The sequence below is a fragment of the Aedes albopictus genome, chromosome 2 (assembly GCF_035046485.1).
Source record: "Aedes albopictus strain Foshan chromosome 2, AalbF5, whole genome shotgun sequence".
In the NCBI taxonomy this organism is placed as follows: domain Eukaryota; kingdom Metazoa; phylum Arthropoda; class Insecta; order Diptera; family Culicidae; genus Aedes; species Aedes albopictus.
In genome coordinates this window covers 235,085,843-235,107,993 of record NC_085137.1, presented here as the reverse complement: position 1 = coordinate 235,107,993, position 22,151 = coordinate 235,085,843, and the positions used below count along the sequence as shown (strand labels likewise).

The 22,151-nt window shown below is 38.6% G+C and overlaps 2 protein-coding genes across 3 annotated transcripts in view; both read right to left on the bottom strand.

The window, feature by feature from the left end:
• LOC109400978 (serine/threonine-protein kinase ATM) overlaps window positions 1–19,383 on the bottom strand; it is a 37,837-nt gene extending 18,454 nt beyond the window's left edge. The window contains exons 1-2 of the mRNA XM_062851362.1: window positions 19,203–19,383; window positions 19,105–19,170 (exon numbers count right to left, since the gene is read on the bottom strand). The gene's annotated coding sequence lies outside the window, so the exon portion shown is untranslated. The remainder of the gene's footprint in view (window positions 1–19,104; window positions 19,171–19,202) is intronic.
• LOC109408241 (protein PAT1 homolog 1) lies at window positions 1,821–14,228 on the bottom strand. 2 transcript variants are annotated; one of them, XM_019681518.3, is made up of 4 exons: window positions 14,039–14,228; window positions 12,525–13,962; window positions 11,305–12,300; window positions 1,821–3,305 (listed from the first exon to the last, which is right to left on the bottom strand). In XM_019681518.3, the coding sequence occupies exons 2-3, from the start codon at window positions 13,958–13,960 to the stop codon at window positions 11,313–11,315; spliced, it is 2,424 nt and encodes an 807-aa protein (XP_019537063.3). In that variant the 5' UTR covers window positions 13,961–13,962; window positions 14,039–14,228; the 3' UTR covers window positions 1,821–3,305; window positions 11,305–11,312. The 2 variants fall into 2 exon arrangements, with proteins under 2 accessions (XP_019537063.3, XP_019537055.3); XM_019681510.3 differs by having other exon boundaries at window positions 12,525–14,226.
• Window positions 19,384–22,151: the final 2,768 nt, after the last annotated feature.

Sequence of the window (22,151 nt, the reverse complement as noted above, 5' to 3'; positions counted from 1 at the left end):
AACATTTCCAAAGAAATTTCTATCAATTTTTTTTTCAAACATTAGCATAAAGAAAATGTTGGCAATTACCACACCATCTGTAGACAAAGCGTTGCGGATGATTCGACCTTGGTTTATTGAACGTTACTTAGGAGTTAAAGCACAATAATTGTAAAAATTTAGCTTTGTGGCCGTCTTGCCCCGATGGGGTGGCCATCTTGCCCCATATGGCAAAAATTCTAAGTCGAAAGTAGCATTTTTCAAATGAATTAATTTTGCATTCGTAGTGCAAAATAAAATGCTTTTTTGTGTTAATAAGATAGAAAAGGCATGAAACAAAGGGGATGAGTGTTAAATAGTCATATTCTAATGAAAGCATATGCTCTCAAGGCGCCTATGCTTAGGGTGGCCATCTTACCCCACAACCCCCTATTTTAGTTATTCAATAGTCTATTTTACGAAACGACAACAGTGTTGATATTGATATTAACACTCCCGGGCTTGGGCGCAACCTCCTGTCAAATTTTCATTCATGAAATGAGCGATCAGCTGATCCAAAACGTCTCGTAAAATGGCTCATTTTAAAAGCGATATTTTCAGTTCCACATGTATTGCGTCACGGTAGGTATCCATAACCTAATTATATTTAATCGATTCATTTGGGGATGCCGTATAACTATTAATTAACAATTGTGAAAAGGGTGAAAAAGCGCCTTCTCAAGATGTTATTCAGTTAGTGGTTACATAGAAAAGAGCTATGAATTGGTGGAATAGAAGATGCTCGAACAGCATAGACATGTGGATTATGTTCACCAGATTCATAGGGTATAGAGCTTGCATGGAAGCTTTCCCCAAGTAACCACGGTGCTGAAGCCTTATTGCATGCAGATATACGGTGTACTTAGAGCTATCATTACTTTACATGCAAACTTAAAGTTGATTTAAAGTGGAAATGGGCAATTATGCGACTGCTTCAAGATTATACTAGTATAATCTTAATTTGATTGTATAATTGCCCACTTCCACTTTAAATCAACCTTAAGTTTGCATGTAAAGTAATGATTGCACTAAATACACCGTATATCTGCATGCAATAAGGCTTTAGCACCGTAGTTACTTGGGTCGTCCATTTGTAAAACACTGTAACTCAGCATCAAGCCGTATTGAGGACGCTTTGTTAATGTTTACATTCACAATAAATGTTAATTGGGTGTACACTAAACTCATTTTTTACGCGATTTTATTTTACACGATTTTTTAAGCGATAGATCATTTGCGGAAAACAAATTGCGTGAAATAACTTGTACCATAAACCTAAACTTCTTCATTCAAGGAAACTTTAAAACTAGAGACAACTTTGACAAATGTGCTCATTCTACGAGTTAAGTAACGTGACGCCGTCGCTCGACTCGGCTATCGAGGTGAGAAATGTCTACTCAATCTAATAAGTTGAGTTCAAATCTCACCTGGCTGTGGTTTTTTTTTTTCCTAATTTAACCAATAATTTACCCAACTGTACAAATGTAAGTTGTTATTTAAAAATCAGAAGAAAAAACGGTGTTTATTTTATTATTCCCAGACCAACTCTATGGATTTTCTTTCTAACAATAATATTATTTTATTGCTTTGTTTCAGAATCAACAAAAATATCGATTTTATTAAAATATATTGGTATGTCACTTTAAATAAATAGTTCGGTTGTAGACAGTTACAATAACTTAAGAATTTTTGTGCAGTATTTTAAGCAAACTGGAAACGTAATACTTCATTTGTACGAAACAATAGCATGCTTATTTGTTTTTTTTCTGTCGCTTTTGACGATTTTCTTTTGTTCTTGTCTGTTTTGAAAGGGGTGAAACACTTCTTTTAGCATAAACATTTTGTTCTCAAAAGATATAATGTGGATCTTCAGTTAACCGGAGGTGTTGCATTGCTTTAAGCTTTCGTAACCACACACCGGTGCATACTAGACTTATTTAACTGCAACATTTTAAATGGTTCAAAATAACCTACATCCTACTGTCAATGACGCGACACTGTTTATTGTTTTAGTGTTTAAAGCACTATTATACGGACTAATATGGTGGTAGCACTAATGACTAACTGACTAATAATAGCTAACAACTGGATTTTCACCGATTAGACATTTATTGATGTTCAATTTTCTTGTTTATAACAATATCTAACAGTTTGCTCAATCACATTTTCTCGGTGTATCATCGAATGTTTGCCAAGTATTTGGTACATACACCTAACCTATTTGAAATTTGTTTGGTTTTTTGTTCATATGTGCTATTTTCAAGCGAGACTAGAATTTTGTACGAAAAATTATGAATAATCAAAACGTTATAGCCAAAAGCTTAATTTATTTTCTAAATTTTGCAAATATCTTTGGTATAAACATTATTTCCGATTGCGTTTAAAATTTATGAAGTAATGTTTTTCATGTTGACCAATTTGGTCAAAACTCAAATAAAGAAGGTTTCTTACAAGTAGATAAATAATTGAATTTTAAAAATATGTGCTTTTATTTGTACAGTGCGAAACGTATAAATCGCATTAATACTAGATGAAGAGAATGTAACCCTCATTATGCTTCAAAGACTCGGTTACATCTGAAGTTCTCGTAGGTCTCCAATGTCTTTTTTAGAGGAATTTTCATCCAATTCCTCAATTCATTTCTTGTTCTCGTAAAATGAGGGATCATTTGGCTATGGTGACATGTTTTAGCTACAACTCAGTCAATTTAATAGTTTTACTGACATCTATTTAAGAATGATGTGCGTACCTCACCGTGAACATAAAAGTTAAAATTACGTCAGTGGCCATAAAATTGACTGAGTTTTAGCGGAAAGTGTCCAAAATAGGCCCTCCTGTCTAACTGGTCTCACATTCTACATCGCCGAAATTGATATTTTTAATTCAAAAGCTATTCGTCGGTTTTATACCTTTATCATCAAAATGGCATAAAGCAAACTGTTTCAGCACGCAAAGAAAAAAAACATCAAGGATAAGGAAGCATTATTTTTACTAACTTGTCCGCTTCGTCAATTTGTACGTTTCAACGTAAATAAGTGATTTAAAACAGAAGCTTCGTCACGCTTACTAATCTTATGCACTATGGATGAATGCTATAAATGAATGCAGATGATGACGTGCACACACATTTAAGCTGCTTATACACGTATTCAACTTCACGAAAGCAACGTTTAAAAACAAGTATTGCGTCAAATATGAATAAATAAATGTAAAATGTGCTTGACCCGGTAAGAAAATTCAACACTGTTCGATTCTGATGGCAGCACGGTCAAGCGCACAGCATACTCCTGTGGGAATGTAACTTTCATTACTATTGATTTTAAACTTGTGATTGTTGAATATTTTGTGATGACGGATTATTTTGTGAATTGTGAGTTATAGCAACAGTTATAGTTCCATGTGATGTGATTATATAACTCTTGTTTATAGAATTTCAAAAACAACATCAAGTCAAATAGTCCCACTATGCAAAGGATGTAATTGCTTATCAGTATCATACTGATTTTTTTCCTAACTGTTATTCACAAGCCAGACCTCAAGTCATACAGACGTGTTCCCTAAATAAACCAGTTTTGTTTGTTAACCTCGTCATTATTCGTTGCTCGGGTCGTCCCCTACAAGGTTATGATGGGCACACACGCACGAGAATCGGCAAACGGAATACCACAATTTGATGGTGAAACAGAATTCCAGAACTGGAGCTACAGAGTGCGAAAGTTCCTGGATTCTGCTGGTGTGTTGGAGACTCTCACGGAGAACGCGCTGAAGCAGAGAGAACGAAGTTCGGCGAAGTGGATCGTGAAGCCAAGGCCCATATTGCGAGTTTCGGGACTAATGAGGTACTGGACCTTGTACGCCAGCAGAATCCCGGCAAGGACATGTGGAAGGCGCTGGAGGAAGGGAAATCCATGCGAGTTCATCTGATAGCGTTTGATGATCTCATCCGACAACTGAAGACGGCTGGCGCAAAGATCGATGAAGCAGATGCGGTGATTTCTTTGTTCCAGACACTTCCGCACAGGTATGATCCACTGGTGATCACTCTACAGATTATCCCGAAAGAAAACCTGGCTCTGGAGATGGTCAAGCAACGTTTATTGGCGAAGGAGCTGAAGTACACGGAACGACAAGAAGACGGTGGAAGAACCAACACGACAGCGTTTGTGGGAGAAAAGTCCAGGAAGCCCAAAAATGACCCGAAGAAGTTTTAAGGAAGATGCCACCAATGCTGAAAGCGTGGACATTTCAAGTGAGACTGCAGGTCGGAGCGGGACAACGAAGCAAATGTGGCAACGAAGAACGGTAGTTTTCATGGCAGATCGGTCAAGCAAGAAGACAATAACGAGTAAAGTAACCTTCATACTTGATTATGATGCGAGCGATCATCTGTTTAACCGTCAAGATGTGTTCTTGGCCTTCAAGAGGCTGAGGCAGTCGGTTGTCATCGATGTGACTAAGGACGGAGACATTGGAAGCAAAAATCACTGGATGTAGCAACCGAGGAACACCACTTTGAATGGAGGACGTCCTACTGGTATCGAAATTGCGCGACAACCTCATGTAGATCAAATGTTGGTTCCGGATCCGTGGCGCAGATGGATTGAATCTGGAAGATGAAGTGAATCTGGAAAACCAATCAGCAAGAATGAGTACCACAACAACAAATGACCTGCGGCACCGAAGGTTTGGCCACTTGAACAAGCAAGGAATGAATACAATGATGAGGAACATCCTAGTGACTGGAATCAACTGTAAGCCAGACAAGGTGAGATTCTGTGATATATGTGTTCAAGCGAAGTAGTGTCGTGATCCCTTCAATGGCACCCGAAGGAGAGCAACGAGGCCCGTAGAGCGAATCCATTCAGATGTCTGTGGACCTGTGAATCCCACGGCATACGATGATTCAAAATACTTCATCTTGTTCATTGACGACCATACACACTTCGCCGTAGTATACCTTCTCTTCTTCTTCTTCTTATTTCTGGCGAGCCGACACCGTTCGGCATCAGCTCTAGTTTAACGTCCGCCTATTTCTGGTACTAAGCCTAAACACGGACGGGCCGGGACCTACGGCTTTACTTCCTATCCGAGGGAAGGCGTGATCATATATTTTTGTCTCAGAAATACCGACGGCGTCGACTAGGATTGAACCTAGACCGACTGGGGTGAGAGGCAACCACGCTTACCACTACACCACCGACGCCGCTGTAGTATACCTGCTCAAGCGCAAGAATGAACTCTTGTCCAGTGTGTTCGGAATGAAGATTTCGAAGCTGAGATCGACCAGGGACGTGAGTATTTGTCAAATGCCTAAAAGCAACACTTTATACGGGATGGAATTCAAGTCGAGACCACACCCTTACAAAACGGAGTGGCAGAACAGTTTAACCAGACCGTCGTTGAGTGATGCTGTTTGATGTCAAGGTACCAAATTCCATGTGGTCGGAAGCAGCGTTGACGGCAGTTTATTTTATTATCCAAAGTCCAACTGCGACGTTTCCGAAATCAGTGAATCTAGTTCCAGTTGAATGATAGGTACAAGCAGAATCCGTTAAGAAGCTTGGAATATTCGGCTGCAAAGCGTTTGCCTGGATTCCCAGTCAACAGTAAGAAATCAAAGCTTGTTTTTCTCAGAGATGGCGCCACCACATTAAAAGTAAAATCATTTTTCTTGTATGGACAAATCGTTGGCTTGCACTCGTTCCGCATCGCAGCGATTTGTGCCTTGGGGCAAAAAGTTGCAAATTAGAAACAAAATCATTATCCCTACGCGTTTCTTCTGGATTCATTGCAGTAACAGAGAATTGATTACATCACCATACAAATTTCAAGTTGTTTACTTCTTTTTTCCTGACTGGCATTTTCCACCCGTGTTGCGCATGATGTTTCGAGTGGATAGGTGCCAGGCGGCGCCGCTGTATATGTGAAAAACACATGGAACACGAGCACCATCTATGATTCCGTAGCGCAAACTTTTCTGCTTGTTTACACTGTTATCACGTTTACCACATTTATCAGAAAAGCGCCACTACCGGCACTTTAGCAAAAGCGCAGCTGCTTACTTCCTACACAGAGAAAAACTGGATCGCAGAGGACGTAAACCGTTACACGGTAAAAATTCTGCACGCTAGATGTAAGGGAAAAATCCCTTAACTATTCAATGTCGTAATCAACATGATCAAAAGTGCTTTTCCTTTGAGATCGCAATGCTGTCAGTATTGATTTGAGGACCAAAACAAACCCACCAGAGAAATCAACAGAAAATCCCTTCGATTTGCACTACTGTAAAAAGCAATACGATCCAAAGTGAAAAGTTGTTGATTTGGTAATGACTGTTTTGGGCATGAAAGTAAATATATATGACAGGCGGTAGAAAGTGATTCGCTTCGATTCGCACATCTCTAACAGATGTGAAGCAGTGTAGTGGTAAAATAGTTGATCGTGACTCTAAAGGTCCTGGGGCCTGTAGCATAATGAAAATTTTACTAATAATATTAGTCTTGTAGCTTGTAACTTATAATTTTCTGTTGCATAAAAATACTACAAGTACAAGTTACAAGTCCAATACTACAAGTCGGTCGGACTAATATTATTAGTAGAATTTACAAGTGTATGTTGCATAAACAATCTACAAGTATAAAATATTAGCAATGACTTGTACTTTTGATTACAAGTCTCAAAGGTCTTGTAAAATAATTTACAAGTTAGATTTAAAGTGTTGCAGAAGTCATATTTAGTTTTGAATATATCGATTTACCATTTTGATGAACTCAAAAGATATTAATTATCTAACATCTCAACCTTAATTCCAGTTTTCGACAATTAAATTTGGCGGTATGTATTCGAAGCTCATTGAAGAGAAAAATACACTTTGTATCCAAAATATAATTTCTGCTGAGTCTCTCAAGTTCTCCAAAGTTTCCAATACCCATCTTTGATTAGAGGTTCTTTGTAAAATTACATATAATGGTCACTGCATAAGTACAGGTAAAGTTTCAGATGCGAAATAAATTTGAATCAATTGCTTGTATTGCGCATCATTAAGCTAATCAAGAACTACAATATACATACACTAAGTCGAATCGAGTTGCGACATATAAAAGTAGGTAAAAGCTAAATTTTTGCATCCCAGATCACTTCGGATTTTAACAAGAAGCATAATACATGTTGCTAAATCTTTATACATTGTTTTTCAACCAGTACTACATATTAAATCTTTGGGACATTTTACTAAAAATCTAGGTACTTGCAGTACCATACTTTGTAAAAAAATATTTCGTCAGAGCGGTCGAAAATTATCCAAACAGCACATGCTTTTCTTCATCTATCGTATAAAGAATTCAAAACGTTGGAATAAATGAAGTTATTTCCGGATGTTACGCGGAAAATGCAGAATATAAACAAACATCAACTGCCATTTCAAATTAATAGTGAACTGTCGGATGAATTTTGCAGGTAAATGAACCAAAACAACTTGTATTTTCATGGTCACTAATATTACAAGTGCTAATAATATTAGTGGAAAATTGAGCCTTTATGCAACACAAATTATTAGCACTTGTAATATTAGTACTTGTAACTTGTAACTTGTAGCTAATATTATTAGCCCGATTATGCTACAGGGCCCTGGTATCGAATCTGGGTGCGGCTGTACAGATTTTTTTTTATTTTAGTTTTGAAATCAAAACATTGTCAACAACGAATTGATGTGAAGCTACATTCAAATTGAAGAGGCATTGGATGTTCTTTGTCAAATGATATGTAATTGATAACAAACTGATTGAACAGTAGTGCGAATTCAAGTGCCAATCAGTTTATATCACAGTGCAGTTTTTTAACCGTGTATGATTGGATATGCTGCCAATGGTTACCGATTGTGGGACAAGATTTCAAGACGAGTTGTTATCGCTCTTGACGTCAAATTTGATGAATCGTGGACTCTGATAATGCTCTTCTAGGTAGTAACTTTACCATCCGATGAGCGATTGTCTCTCTTAGGGTGTGAACCATTTCGCTTGTTCGTTTAACTTTTAGTTAAAATTTGACACTTCGATAGTTATTTTAAAAATAACTCTACTCGCGAGCAGGGTTAGTCTTGACAGTTCGATAGTTATTTTTTGTTCGCAATGATTTGGCTGCGTACTGTATTTTGTTCCAAATAACTACTCCTCTGTCAAATTTCAAATGGGCCACCGTCGTGGTTATTCTTTAACTTTTCGATGGCAAATAACTATCCAAGTGTCAAATTTTAACTAAAAGTTAAACGAACAAGCGAAATGGTTCACACCCTTAGGGTCTGTTCCAATTGGCGAACTAAAATTAATTTTTACTTAAATTTGACAATTCGACACTCAAACTTGACAGTTCTCCTAAGGAAATAATTATTGAACTGTCAAGTTTAAGTGAAAATTATTTTTAACTCTCCAATTGGAACGGATCCTTAGTAATCGCTACGGTAGAAAACACACGACGGGAGCTGGTCGTTTGTTTATGGTTGAAGTAGTTAAGCTTTGACCATCCAGTTTTCAACAAGCTGAAATAGCCAAAAGATCTCGGGCGTGCTACTCACACCCCAATGATCTAAGTTCAAATCTGGTTCAAATTCTAATGTTATTTTTCTTTTTTAACAGTCAACATTGCTATTTAAAAATCGCACAAAAAATCCATCACGATATACACATGCAAAATAGTTATTGGTAAAGGAAACATTCAGCTGATAATTGTGGAAGTGCTCATAGAACATTTAAGCTGAGAAGTATGCTTTGGGAGAACGTTACGTCAAGAAGAAAAAGGGTGATAAAATCGAGACATTACTTTATTAGTTACAGTTCATGCCTTACACCAAATTACGTTACAAGCAAACTTCTTCCCAGCTAAAACAGAGCTTGCTTTTGAGTGTTCTTTGAGCACTTCCACCATTTCCTTTAACTGAGAGCTTTCATTGCCAATCGATAATTATGCATTCGTATTCCTAAGTCAGGGACAAATCATGTGTTACATTTGAAAAGTACAAAAACAAACGTTTGCAAAGTAACATATTTCTGATCTTCTTGCTCTAGCCCTATTAAACTTGTAAACCTGTTTTAACAAACAGCATATTCTACCAAGAGAACCAGGGATTGCTTCTGAGATTCCTACTAGCATACCTACTGTAATTTCTTCGGAAATCTATGTTGGGATTCGTGTAGGAATTCTAGCCGATGTCCATCAAGTAATTTCTACCAGGATTCCTCCAGATCTTTTATCCAACGATTCCTAAAATTCCTCATGCGATCATTTAATGAATTCCTCTTGGGATTATTAGGATTGCTCCAGGAATGTCTTTGGGATTCCTCCAAAAAAAAACCTAAGATTCCTCCAGAAATTCTTCATAGAGCTCTTCCGGAAATGTATCTTGTGATCTACGGGAATCTATACAGGGAGCAGTGAACACAGCAGCGCGTGAAGTAATAGATACTGCTCGAAGACAACCCACGGTGTGTTCGATGAGGAGTGCCAAAAGGTAACAGATGAGAAGAACATTGCCAGAAACCGGAAGTCTTCATGAAACGTTAAACAATGAGATACTTTGAGTCGTTTTAAAAGATTACTCTGTTCTACTTGCACTATTTACATTACACTGATCGTTGAATGCAGGTCTGGTCTGTATGTACATTAGAGTGGGTCATCGTTTATATGGAAAAATGAAAAATTCAATGGTATCCCATCAGATCAAAGCTTTTTTGATCCCATTTCAGGACCCAAATAAGTGTGCAAAATTTGGGCACGATCGGTTATGTCTACGTTTTGCGCATCGCGTTTGAAGTTTGTATGGGGTTTTACATGAGAAAACACACTTTTTTGCATTTCTCTCATAACAATCTGGATTTTTTTTTAAAACCATGTAACCAATAAAGTGAAAACATAGCCTAGAGTGTCTTGAAAAACATTGTCGAAGACCGCGAAGTGATCTGATGCTTATGAAAAAAGTTATAGCGTTGGCATTGCTTGGCGAAACAGCATGATTTTTGTTGCTGTTGTTATTCTTTTACATGTTAAAACATAAACACGTGCATGCGGTTCGTTGGTTATAACTATTTTCACAAGCATCGGATCACTTTGCGGTCTTCAACAATGTTTTTCCGAACATCCTAAGCTATCATTTTACAGTATTGGTTAAAAAGTTTCAGACAAACTTTTTCAAGTTATAACAAAAATGCAAAAAAGTATGTTTGCAATGCGCAAAGTGTAGACGCAACCGATCGTGCTCAAATTTTGCACAGATACTCAGGACCCGAAACGGAACCAAAAAAGCTTTGATCTGCGAAAACGGTTCCGTTGACCGACACTAAGTTGTACATACTTCGAATACTGCAAATTTAATTAGCGAAATTGAAATTCTTGTAACGCAAGGGTTAGCCAAATCACCTACGTAATCTTCAGCCGTCTGTGACTTAGAACTTCAAAGAAAAGCCTGCATTGCCAGCTTACAAATGGTCAACATTAGTAAAACACCATTATTGTCCCCAAGCATAATATGGTGGCTCCAGAGAGGATTTGGCCGAAATGCAAAGCAATACTAAGTGCAACCAAAAAACGTATACTTAGAGAAAACACGCGAATGTTAATGCCTCTGTCTGAAACCTTTCAGTGGATCAGCGATCAGTGAAGTGGGAGTGTAAAGTACGACCACAAACCATACGAACACTACCGTTTATGTACAGCTGAAGGTACTGTCAATCGCACCATGATGGAGTGCACGAGATATACCTACTTAATAATTCTACATAATCTGCATTTGATTGGAACTAATATCATCAAGGAAGTATTTACTGAAACTGTGTGCAGTGTACTTAGTAGATAAATTACCCACAAAAGCAATACGAAGAACAGCAAACCCTAAGGAATATACCCCAAGTTCACCTAAATTTGTCAGCATTGCCCGAAGGCCATACAAGCTGTATTTGAACTGGACTCTATGTGAGACGTTCAGGAAAGCTTCAAGTATGAATCCAACGTAATTTTCCTGTACGATTTCAGAGGTCGAACGCCATAACGATCTCACCTTCTGTGAAAAATAGATTTTTCAGATCGTCCAAAATTCAAAACTTATTAGAAGCAAGCTGTCCCCGGTAATTTTGCTTTCAGAGTTTCTACAAAAAAAGAAAACTGAATGCCTCAAGGAATGCCTAGTTCCTAGAGTCACTAAGTGTATAGACAAAGAAAAAAAAAATCAAAGTTTTATCGGATCATCTGTAGATCCTAATCAGTCATCACAGAATATTCCTCACACAGCTTCTTATTTACCTACGAGATCACATTGTATCCGTAACGGCAACCGCTTTACTGCCATTATCGCCGGAAGATCGTATCCCGTCCGTGATGAAGTCCAGAAAATCGTTTCCCTTCACGTGCTCCGAGAAGCGATCGAGGTGGGCACGAATGGTTCGCACGATGTTGTTTTCCCGCTCAATCTTGATCGTGTGATGTGCGCTGATCTTAACTGCCCCGCTCCCAGATAGTAACTTACCGGTCGTCTCCATTACGAGACTCAAACACTGAACCCAGGTATCTACTTCACTGGCAGTGGCCATGTTGGGGGACTTCTTGGCGATAAATACTTCCATCTGGAACACGATGGTGATGATCGAGGAAAGCAAAAACTTGCAACCGGTCAGATAGGACAGAATCTTTTCCGTTGCGATCACTTGCGCTAGTTTCAAAAGGTCCGGGAATGCACTGTACTGGACGTGTCGCTCGAACTCGGTGTACAAAGCGAACAAGACTCCGTCCCGGTCGTCCCGATCCTTTTTCAGCAAGAGTGGGATTGCTGAAAAGATTGATCGCCAGAGGGCCCAGCGGCTCGGATTATCTCTCAGCAAAACACAAATTCGCCGAAGAAGAACTTTGCCCTTGCGTACACTCAGCATCGGTGTAACTTTATCATGCGTAAGGCCAGCCATGAGTTCTGCCAGCAACTCATCGAAGCGTTCCGGTTCAATCTCCTCAGAAAACCCGTCGTTACTCTGCTGTCGTTCTCTCTCCCGTTTCTCTTTGGCGATTGCAGCAGCCCGGATCGCCACCGGATTGTTCAAATCCTCCATCTTCAACACAACTTTGTACAGTGTTTCAATATGGAGCAAAACGTGACGGGACTTCCGCTGCATGGACAACTCCCTGGGTGGCCGGCTGGGTACAGATTCGTTTCCAACGACATCCATGTCGATCATCTTTCGGGGGGCCTTCACACTGCCGCATTGTAGTTTCCCGAGGGAGTTTTCGAACTGCAACGGCGTGTACGACCTGCGATTTGCAACGTGGAAAATATGTAATGAAATTTGTATTGTTAACTATTCTTGTTAAACTTCATGCATGCGGTTTCTTTTAATGAAAAAAAATGCCCTTTTGTTCCAATCTACTTGCCTCCCAAAAGTCGCCATACGAGAGTACAAAATGACATTTTTTAAAGGAAATCATGATGAATCAGCATGAGAATTAAAGGAAATTAGTTACGTGTTTTGCTTCACCTGTGATTCTGCTGCTGATCCTTTTGCCCTTCATTCCCGTTCTTCGCCGTCGTTTCAGAGTTCTTCCTGTCCCGGTGGTTTGCGGTAGAGCCACCAGCACTGCCACCTCTTGCCAACGATGACATCAGCAATAGCTGAGCATGATTCCTCGGCTGGGTGGTAAAGGGATGATTCCGCTGGTTGTCTTGGTACGCTTGATTTGCGTTGGATGCTTTCGATTTGGCTCGCAGCCGTTCCTTGTACACGGTGAAGTAGTAGTCGCTGATGTAGGGTGTGTCCGAATTAAGCTGAGTCAGCTGGATGCCGATTAGCCACTGTTTTTCGCGGTTGGTCATCATGTTGGCGTGCTGATCGAAGCTTACCCCGTTCGGAATGTTGTTGGGATGAAACCGTTGATTGCTGTGATTCTTATAATTGCTGTTGCTGTGCAAATTCTGCTGCCGATGAAAAGAAAGCAAGGGGTGATTTTGTTGAATTTCTTCAACCAACTTTCGATTGAATTGACTAGTTTGTATGTTTTGAATTATATTCGGCTGGATGGGCACCGGAACGCGTGGAATGAATCCCAGTTGGGGACGAACTATTCCGGCAGGGAAACTAGGATGCATCGCCAGATTGTTGATTGGCGCTGGATAGTGAGTTGGAAGGAAACTGTATGGTAAGAAGCCCACGGGAACTCGAGATTGGTGGTTCAGCAGGGGTGGCGGAGGAAACATTTGACTCCGGGGTGTTAGTAGCTGTGCCGGCGGCAACAACGGTTGAATCATTGGGGTCACTGCCATACTTCTAGGAGACTGCTGTTTATGTTGTTTGGATTCTTTGTTTTTCCTATTCTCCTGTTGTAGTTTCCGTTGTTGTTCCTTTTCTTTCTTCAGGCACTCTTGCCGTTGTTGTTCGATAATGTTACGCTCGATGTCTTCTACCGACATCATCTTAATCGGAACATTAGGCGCATGTAAATGAAACCCTGGAGGCCTTATCATTTCATTTTGAACAAGACTCTGTGGAAACGTTTGAACTGCCGGTTGTTTCACCGGGCTATCCCAAATGCTGGGATCCAACCTAAGTCGGGTGCAGAGATCGTCGTCTAGACTTAAATCTGCTCCACTACTGCATAGACTTTCGTCGCCATCAGTTAGTTCAAATCTTGGAAAGTGTAAATCAATCTCATCATCGTCAAACAGCCCTAGCGCTCCCGTTCCGAGGATGGCATTATCCGTCGTCGTTATCCCATTGCCACCATTCTCCAACCGGACCAGCGATTCATGCATGTTCTCCCAGTCCCCCTTGTCCGGGTCCGGGCCAAACGTTTCCCCATTAAGCGCGTCGTATTCGTCTTCGGAGTCGATAAGGCGACCGGCGGCACCTCCACGGCCATTATTGTCTGCTCCCGCCATCGGAGGCAAATTTGTATCGAAGTCGAAAAACGAATCCATTCCTACGCCGGCGACAGACACTTTGTTACGTTTTTATCTGGTTGTTTAACTCATTTTGCATGCAGAATAGTTTGTCACCTGTTTTCACTTCACTATGACACTGATACAAATCGATTTTTGTACAGATTTTCAAGGGAAACAACCGAACTTTACAAACTTTTTACGTTCCGAAATTTCCTTCCAACCAAACGAAAATGTTTTGACCTCCGCGTTGGTTGACAGACGACGTACACACACAAAAAAAAGGGTTCATCCAGAGTTCATCCAAAAAAGTAGTCAAACTTTTGCAAACATCATAAATATCAACTTATTAACATGATTTCTCCCATTTCTCCAGAGAAAATAGGTAGAGAAGCGAAGAGTGTGAAGCCAAAAATACCTTATCGAACCGTCAAACTGGTATCCTATCGAACAAAATCAACAAACCTTGACGATTGCCGCATAATTCAAGATAAGTATTGCGATCATTTTAAACATTTTTTTACCAATATTTTTGAATATCAAGGATATTACTGTAAATAACATTGATTCTTTAAATTGATGAAAATTTATTCTTTTTGGCATACCATTTAGATGATTTCTTGTTAATAATTCAGCAGCATAAATCATTTTCTAATGCAGTACACGAGAAAGACACTACCCTCGATAGGTGGATTAATCTGTTTTTCGGCAGTTGCCAACATTCGAGTGACGAAATCAAAACAAAAAAAGTGTTGCCGTTCAGACGGCTGTTCACTCTTCGCTTCTCTACCTATTTTCTCTGGATTTCTCAACAAATCATGAAAAAATAAAAGTTTATTATGCAACACGTTAGTTGCAAAATGATGTTTTTGTTCAGCACAAATCATGCATTTATCCAACAAGGCTTGTCGAGGTGGATAAATACGATGAATGCTGACAAAATCGAGTTTTACAACGAGTTGCATACAATATTTTTGTCATTACGAAAAATGAGGTTTAAATAGATTTTTATCTAGGTACATATAAATATGTAATACAGGTCGGACTCGATTATCCGGAGACTCGATTATCCGGAATTTTAGACTCGATTATCCGGAGTACTTTTATTGCGATATTTTTTTTATTTCAATGATAAAATTTGACATAAGTAAGTATTATAACATTGTGCTGACACGTACACGATTTTGGAAGCCCCTGATCTCCTTTTCCTCCGATTTGGTCGGCTTTTTGACCCGATTATTTTAGCCTCTTTTAACGATAAAATTAAAATGTTTGTTAATGTTGTTAATGCTGAATTAACATTTTACATTTCCAGTATTTTACTGAGAGTATTTTAAAGTGTACCTCAAATTCAGATGATATTTTTTGGCGTCATATACAAATTACGTAACAAAAAAATCTCGCGTTTTATTTGAAAAGAGCCAAAAAAATGTTGAATCCCTTCTCTTCGAAAAAAACGCTAAATTTTGCATCTGTTTTCAAAACATGCCGTGAATCATCCAGCAAATTTTCAAAGAATGATCGCTGGCATTTCTTCAGATAGAGTTTCTGGGATTTCTCCAAATTTTCCTTCAAGGGGAAACCATTCAGAGATTTGTTCCTCCAAGAATTTCTCCTGAGACTCCTTTGGGAATTTCTGCTGAGATTCCTCTGCTGGAATTCCGCCATATATTTCCCGAGGAGATTTTTCGAATTTTTTCCCGAGCAGTTCTTGTTGGGATTCCATCAGGATTTTATACTGAAATTTTTCCAAGGATTTTTGTAGTTGTACTTTAAATACCCAAAGGTGAATCTACGTTTTTTTTCTAGAAATTATTCATGGGATTCTTATGCGGCTCTCTCCAGGAATTTCTTAAAGTTTCCTGCGGAATTTTCTGTTGATATTCCACCAGAAGTCCTTGAGGATTCCTTTAGGTATTCATGCAGAAATTTCTTCTAGGATTCTTTCAGGAATTCCTTCAGATATTTTTGTTCATTATTTTCTACAGGATTTCTTGCATGGATTTCTTCAAAAATTCTTCCGGATATTCCTCAGAATTCTTTTAGATTTCTCCGGGAAGTTTTAAATAAGGCTTGTCCACTTTTTCAAAAGTGTTCTCTGATTCTCAAGTCCACGCCCAAATTTGGATTGGCATCCAAAAAGAAGTGACTGGTCAAAACTTCAGCCAAATCCATTGAAATTAAGAGGTCCATGATTGCCTCCGAAAAGCTAGTTTTTAGGACACATTAGTCTTTCACGAATTTTAATAATTTTCGCTCAACTCCTACATCATTGATGTCAAAGAAGCAAATGACCAGAAAAAGCAGCATCTTCTTTTTGGATGCCAATCAAAATATGGGGGTGGACTTGAGAATCAGAGAACATTTCTGGCGTTCGATTTGAATAGGTCGAATCTACATAGGAATCACAGCTAACTTAGGACCTATTCAAATCGAACGCCTGATTTTTATATTTCTTCAGGAGTTTAACCAAAATGTTTGTTGGGTTGGCATCACTGCTCCCAGTATCGTGTGTATTATAGACACACGGAAGAGGCTGTTTCTAGATTGGGGCACTCTGAAAATAAACGCTGAATTCATCATATTGTTCGTGCAGTTGAAAATCGGTATTTTTGATACGCGAAAATCGATTTTTTCCTCAAACCGTGCGTCGAACGTATCAGGCAAGGTGCGCTGGATAGAGGGCATGATCCGCTACCCAGCGCACTACGTCCGACGTTAGGACTCACGTATGGAATTGGAGAAAACTCGAATGTCGCGTGTGGAGAAACTTCGGGTTTCAACCGCGACGACAATAACACAGCCCCATTCACTTCAAAAGTTTTTTTTTTCATGTCTCCCAACATTTTTTCCAATTTACACCAACCACACCTCTTTCCTTCAACCATGCTTTCTTTAGGGAACATCCATTTAGTACGTTACGCTAAAATTGGAAATTTTTATACTGACTTTTCCGTGACGTACTTAATGAATGGCCCTCAGTATTTATGTTTTGTTCCACGAACCCAGAACCTTTTTATTTAGTTCACAATTGACAGAAAAGTGCCCCGATCTTATCAACCAACCTACAGCATACAAAGGGAATCTCCAAAAATTAAGTCACATTTTGAGAAGGGTGGGGAGATGCAGCAAATTGTGATGACCCATTAAAACTTCAGAAAACTTATATAAAAGTGTGACTAGGGGAAGCAGCAAAAAAAAGTTTTTTTTACGTATTTTATGGACGATCCCTTATTAGAATTTCTGTCTACGCCACTGCTTCATGAAAATAAAATATCAAAAACATATATTTTCATACGTTTTTAAATTTTGATTTTTTTTATATGCGATTCGATTATCCGGAAAATTCGATTATCCGGAGTGAAATAAAAATCGATACTCCGGATAATCGAGTCCGACCTGTATATGTGACCTAGAACCTACTTCTGCAGAATGAGGACGACGGTACGACCGAATATCATGGTCAATCAACCACATTTAACATGCAGTCCATCCTAATATTGATACACACACGAAAATAAATAAAATAAGAATGTAGTAGCACTAAATGGCATCCATAATAATTATGGATGCCATTTAGTGCTACTACATTCTTATTATAATATATAAAATATTATTTTTAGTTATAGCAAAAATTCGAAAAATTCATGAGGCACGGCGTGTGTATGGGAAAGGTTTATAACAAAAAAATAGGCATCGTCAAATTTTTCGCTATTCAAAAATAGAGGCTTTCAGCTTTCATTTGCACGGTCCCTCAAAAAAATCCACCGAGGGATCTCGAACAACTTTTTCAGAATACTGTTTTTCCCCATACAAAATGAACGGTTCCAAATTAATCCCTATTTCTACTTAACAAACATACCCAATTTTTGTATGAAAAAGTTCCCCCGATGGAATATTTCGATGTTGGGCTTGAATGAAAGCTAGAAGCGTCAACTTTCACGTAACATAAAAATTAGCGATGCCTATTTTTTTGTAATAAATTTCTTCTACCAGACACACCGTGGAGGTATTTAGATGAATTTTGTTAGTTTTTTTTTCGCAGAGTACGATCTTTTCGCAGTTACGGGAATAAAAAATTGACCACGCACTGTTCATGAACTCAAATTCATTTGGAGTCATATCGCATACTACCGTACCTTGCACACACATACAAAAACCAAGAAAGTCTGGAGGGAAACAAAAATTGAAATCTCAAAACATATGTATCATCAAGAATAGTGTCAATTTTCTGCCGTTCGGTTACGTTTAACCCACGGGGATGCTATGGTGATCTGATTTTGTTGCTTCTTAACATGCGCAACCAGAGCACACTAATACCAACATTCACTCAATGCAGCAGCGGGAGAAAATAAGGAAAAACGCACTTTGGCGAACAAAGTTTGCGAAAAGAGGTATTGTGTGACTTTTCACAAAGAATTATCACTCTCTGAAGGAACTTTACCTAAATATCGACAATCTCAAATTGAAAATTATAAAATAATGCTGCTTTTTCATGATTAACACTTTTATGAGATCTATTGTGATGTGAGCGTTTTGCACCGATATCCCTCGTAAAAAGGTAAACATTCAAATTTCACGACTGTGTTGGTGAGTATTTTGGCTGGAGCATAAATTTATGCTCCACGTAAGGAGGCACAATCCAACCTGTCAAACTCCATAGTGAAAAAATAGGATGCCGTCCCCTTGGTTTAACCCACGGGGATGCTATGGTGATCTGATTTTGTTGCTTCTTAACATGCGCAACCAGAGCACACTAATACCAACATTCACTCAATGCAGCAGCGGGAGAAAATAAGGAAAAACGCACTTTGGCGAACAAAGTTTGCGAAAAGAGGTATTGTGTGACTTTTCACAAAGAATTATCACTCTCTGAAGGAACTTTACCTAAATATCGACAATCTCAAATTGAAAATTATAAAATAATGCTGCTTTTTCATGATTAACACTTTTATGAGATCTATTGTGATGTGAGCGTTTTGCACCGATATCCCTCGTAAAAAGGTAAACATTCAAATTTCACGACTGTGTTGGTGAGTATTTTGGCTGGAGCATAAATTTATGCTCCACGTAAGGAGGCACAATCCAACCTGTCAAACTCCATAGTGAAAAAATAGGATGCCGTCCCCTTGGTTTAACCATTATCTTGCTAATAAAAATACAGTCGAATAAATTGTACTTACTTTTAAGATCCGTATTTGAGGCAAAACAACCGAATTTAAACGCTTTCGATTATCAGCATGTCCCCAGTAAAATAAATACAATACAATACAATACAATACTACAGAACAACTGTTTTTCCCAAGAAAAAGATAAGCTCCGAATCAAATTTCGATACACTGCTTCCACCAAACAGAATTATGCACACAATATCACGCACTTATCTTCACTTATCTTTATTCACAGGATGAAATTACGAGATTAAATTTTGCTTCATGCAAACGCGTGCTTGTTTGAAAACGAATAAATTATTTTTCGCAAAGTAGCCGGTAAACAAAAGTTCGCGAAAGGAAACAAACATTTACATAAATGAACAGCTGACTAGGAACGAGGGGCTACCGAATCGAACTTTACTTCATGAAAACAGATGAAAACGGATGAATCAATTCAAGAATGAATCCACACAGGGAGTAAATGTCCAAAATATGCCCAAAAATGAAGGTGTACATTATTGATAACGGGGTTTCCGTTTGCTGCTGTGATCTTTGTGAAGACTTTTTACGTTGGAAGGTTAAACGGCCATGTTTTTGTGGCGCGCGAAAATTAGTCGTTCGCGTTCGTCAGCAGGTGGGAGCATAACTTTCTCGTACAGTGACGATTCGTTCGTTGTAAGCTCGTTAGATGGGCTGTCTCGATGGTTGAATGTTCACTGGTTGGGGCAAAACCCAACTAAAAAGCACTGTCAATGTCAAAATAGATGTCAAAACGAGTTTGACGTCTGACCGCCGTCGCATCACAGCTCCTGTATACAGAACGTTTGCGCAAGTAGGGTATTGTACCATTTGGGCAGGTGTATCTATTTTGGGCACTTGCCGCTATAACTGAGTCCATTTCAAACCGATTGATTTGAAATTTTGTCCAGAGTTAGATACTAAACGTTCCTAACTCTAGACAAAATTTCAAATCAATCAGTTTGAAATGGACTTAGTTATAGCGGCAAGTGCCCAAAATAGGTACACCTGCCCAAATGGTACAAGACCCTATGTGAGTTTTCCGTGACATATTTCTCGTCACTTGCGTGTGTCTAGAGCATTTTGATCAGTTGTCAGTTGCCCCAACGAACGAACACGATTCGCTAATTGGGGCGCAGTCGTGACCCAACCAGCGAATCCGGACTGTATAGGTACAAGAAATTTACAGTAAATTTCTCAAGAAATTCCTCTTGCTGGCTTATCTGAACATTTAAATATCGATCATCTTGACGTCACTCTGAAGAATTTTCACATCCGATTAACGTGAAAAGATAGGTAGTTTTCGTCCACCATATTTTTCACGTAGCCTTTGCCGGAATTTCAGGTAGCTGAGCATATTTGAGATTTGGCAATTGACGTGATGATTCAAGTAAATTCGACATGAGTTTTTCGCATCGTTTACGTGAAATGTGGGTGAGAGCTACTGGAATATAAGGTAAATTTTACGTGAAACTATAGTTGTTCTACATGAATTTCACGTTATTTATACGTTATTTTTGAATCAATATAGAGCAGCCGCACCAGCTTGCAGTGTATTTAAAGAGGCATAAGTTTTAAAATCCTCACAAAATGCAATGAAAAAAGCATAGATTTTACCCTACCGTAAGAATATCGCTGCATTGTATAAGGATTTAAAAAACTTGTCTCCTTAAATACGCTACAAGCTGGTACAAATGGTCGGAGAGGACCATGTGTATTTTACTTAATTTCAAGAAAAACGACTTTAAAGTTTGCAAGTTTTGAGTTTTTCAACAAATGTTCTTGAATTTTTGCCATAAATCTTAATAACTATTCATCACAGCATCGCTCTGTATTGATTGCGAAAAAACGTAAAATAAAGTTTGAAACCGATAAATTGCGAAGTAATTGATTGTACTTGGTCCACTCTGACTGAACGATTATTGGAAAATTTTCAACCAACTACAGTTCACACTTAAGTTTTTACATATTTGATGAAAAAATAATGCATACGTAGGACAACAGTTAATAGGAGTAATGAATAATGTGAGCAGGAAGTTTGAAATTTGATATTTCTGTTATTACACTGTTGATTACCATTTTCAATTTTTATGTTCAGTCAGAGTGGACCAAGTACAACAGTTCATTATCACATGAAAGGATAGTCAATTAATGAGCTATTTAAGAATTCTCAACTTGAACATTTCATAGCTAACATTTTTTGAATGTATTTTCATAGTTCGGTACGTGTTTAAAATATTGCACGGAGAAAAATATATAGTTATATTAATCATATTGCGGTCGCGAACAAGCATATTTGTGCACTGACTTTTATATAAGCCCTCTTTGAGATTGTATTGCACATAATACCATAGGACGAAAAATAACAGAAGCTTGAAATGATGAGAATTGATGAACTGATTAGAGCAAAAAATATGGTTGACTCCATCATATTATGCATACATCAAGAATATTTATTGTTGATGGTTTGACAGCTCATTTATTCTCATGGAGGATTCGAGCATGTTCATGCTTAACTTAACCCCTCTTAACCCTAAACTTGAGACTTAAACTAACTGTATCGGATGGTTGTTTGAGGCATACACAAAAAATCGTTCAAATGAGGTTATGTTGTATTTCTATAATCAAAAGCATTAAATTTGAGATGAACATTTAGGTAATGGTCGTATTTTAGTGCAATATGTTCTAATTTTAAGATATTGCATGGAACGAAGATATTGCGGTGGAACGAACACTTCGTGATATGACCGGCCGCTGGACTGTTGGATCAAACGACCGGTGGTACGACGCACCAGCAGATTCCTGTCGAATCCGAACTCCAAAACCGCATCTAGTCCGGTCTTGCGCTTCTCCAGCATGTTGTCTAGTTTCTCGGCTTGCACAACCGTCCATGGATTGGCTTGGGCAGTGGAAACCATCCAGGAGGAATCCATTTTTGATCTCCTGTTTGTCCAGATTGGAACCGATCATGTTCACCACCAGGTCGATTCCGGTGGCTGGCTCTTGCTCCGGGTTCGGTGGTACGGTTGCAGTATTTTGGGCCATCTTCAATCGGTGGT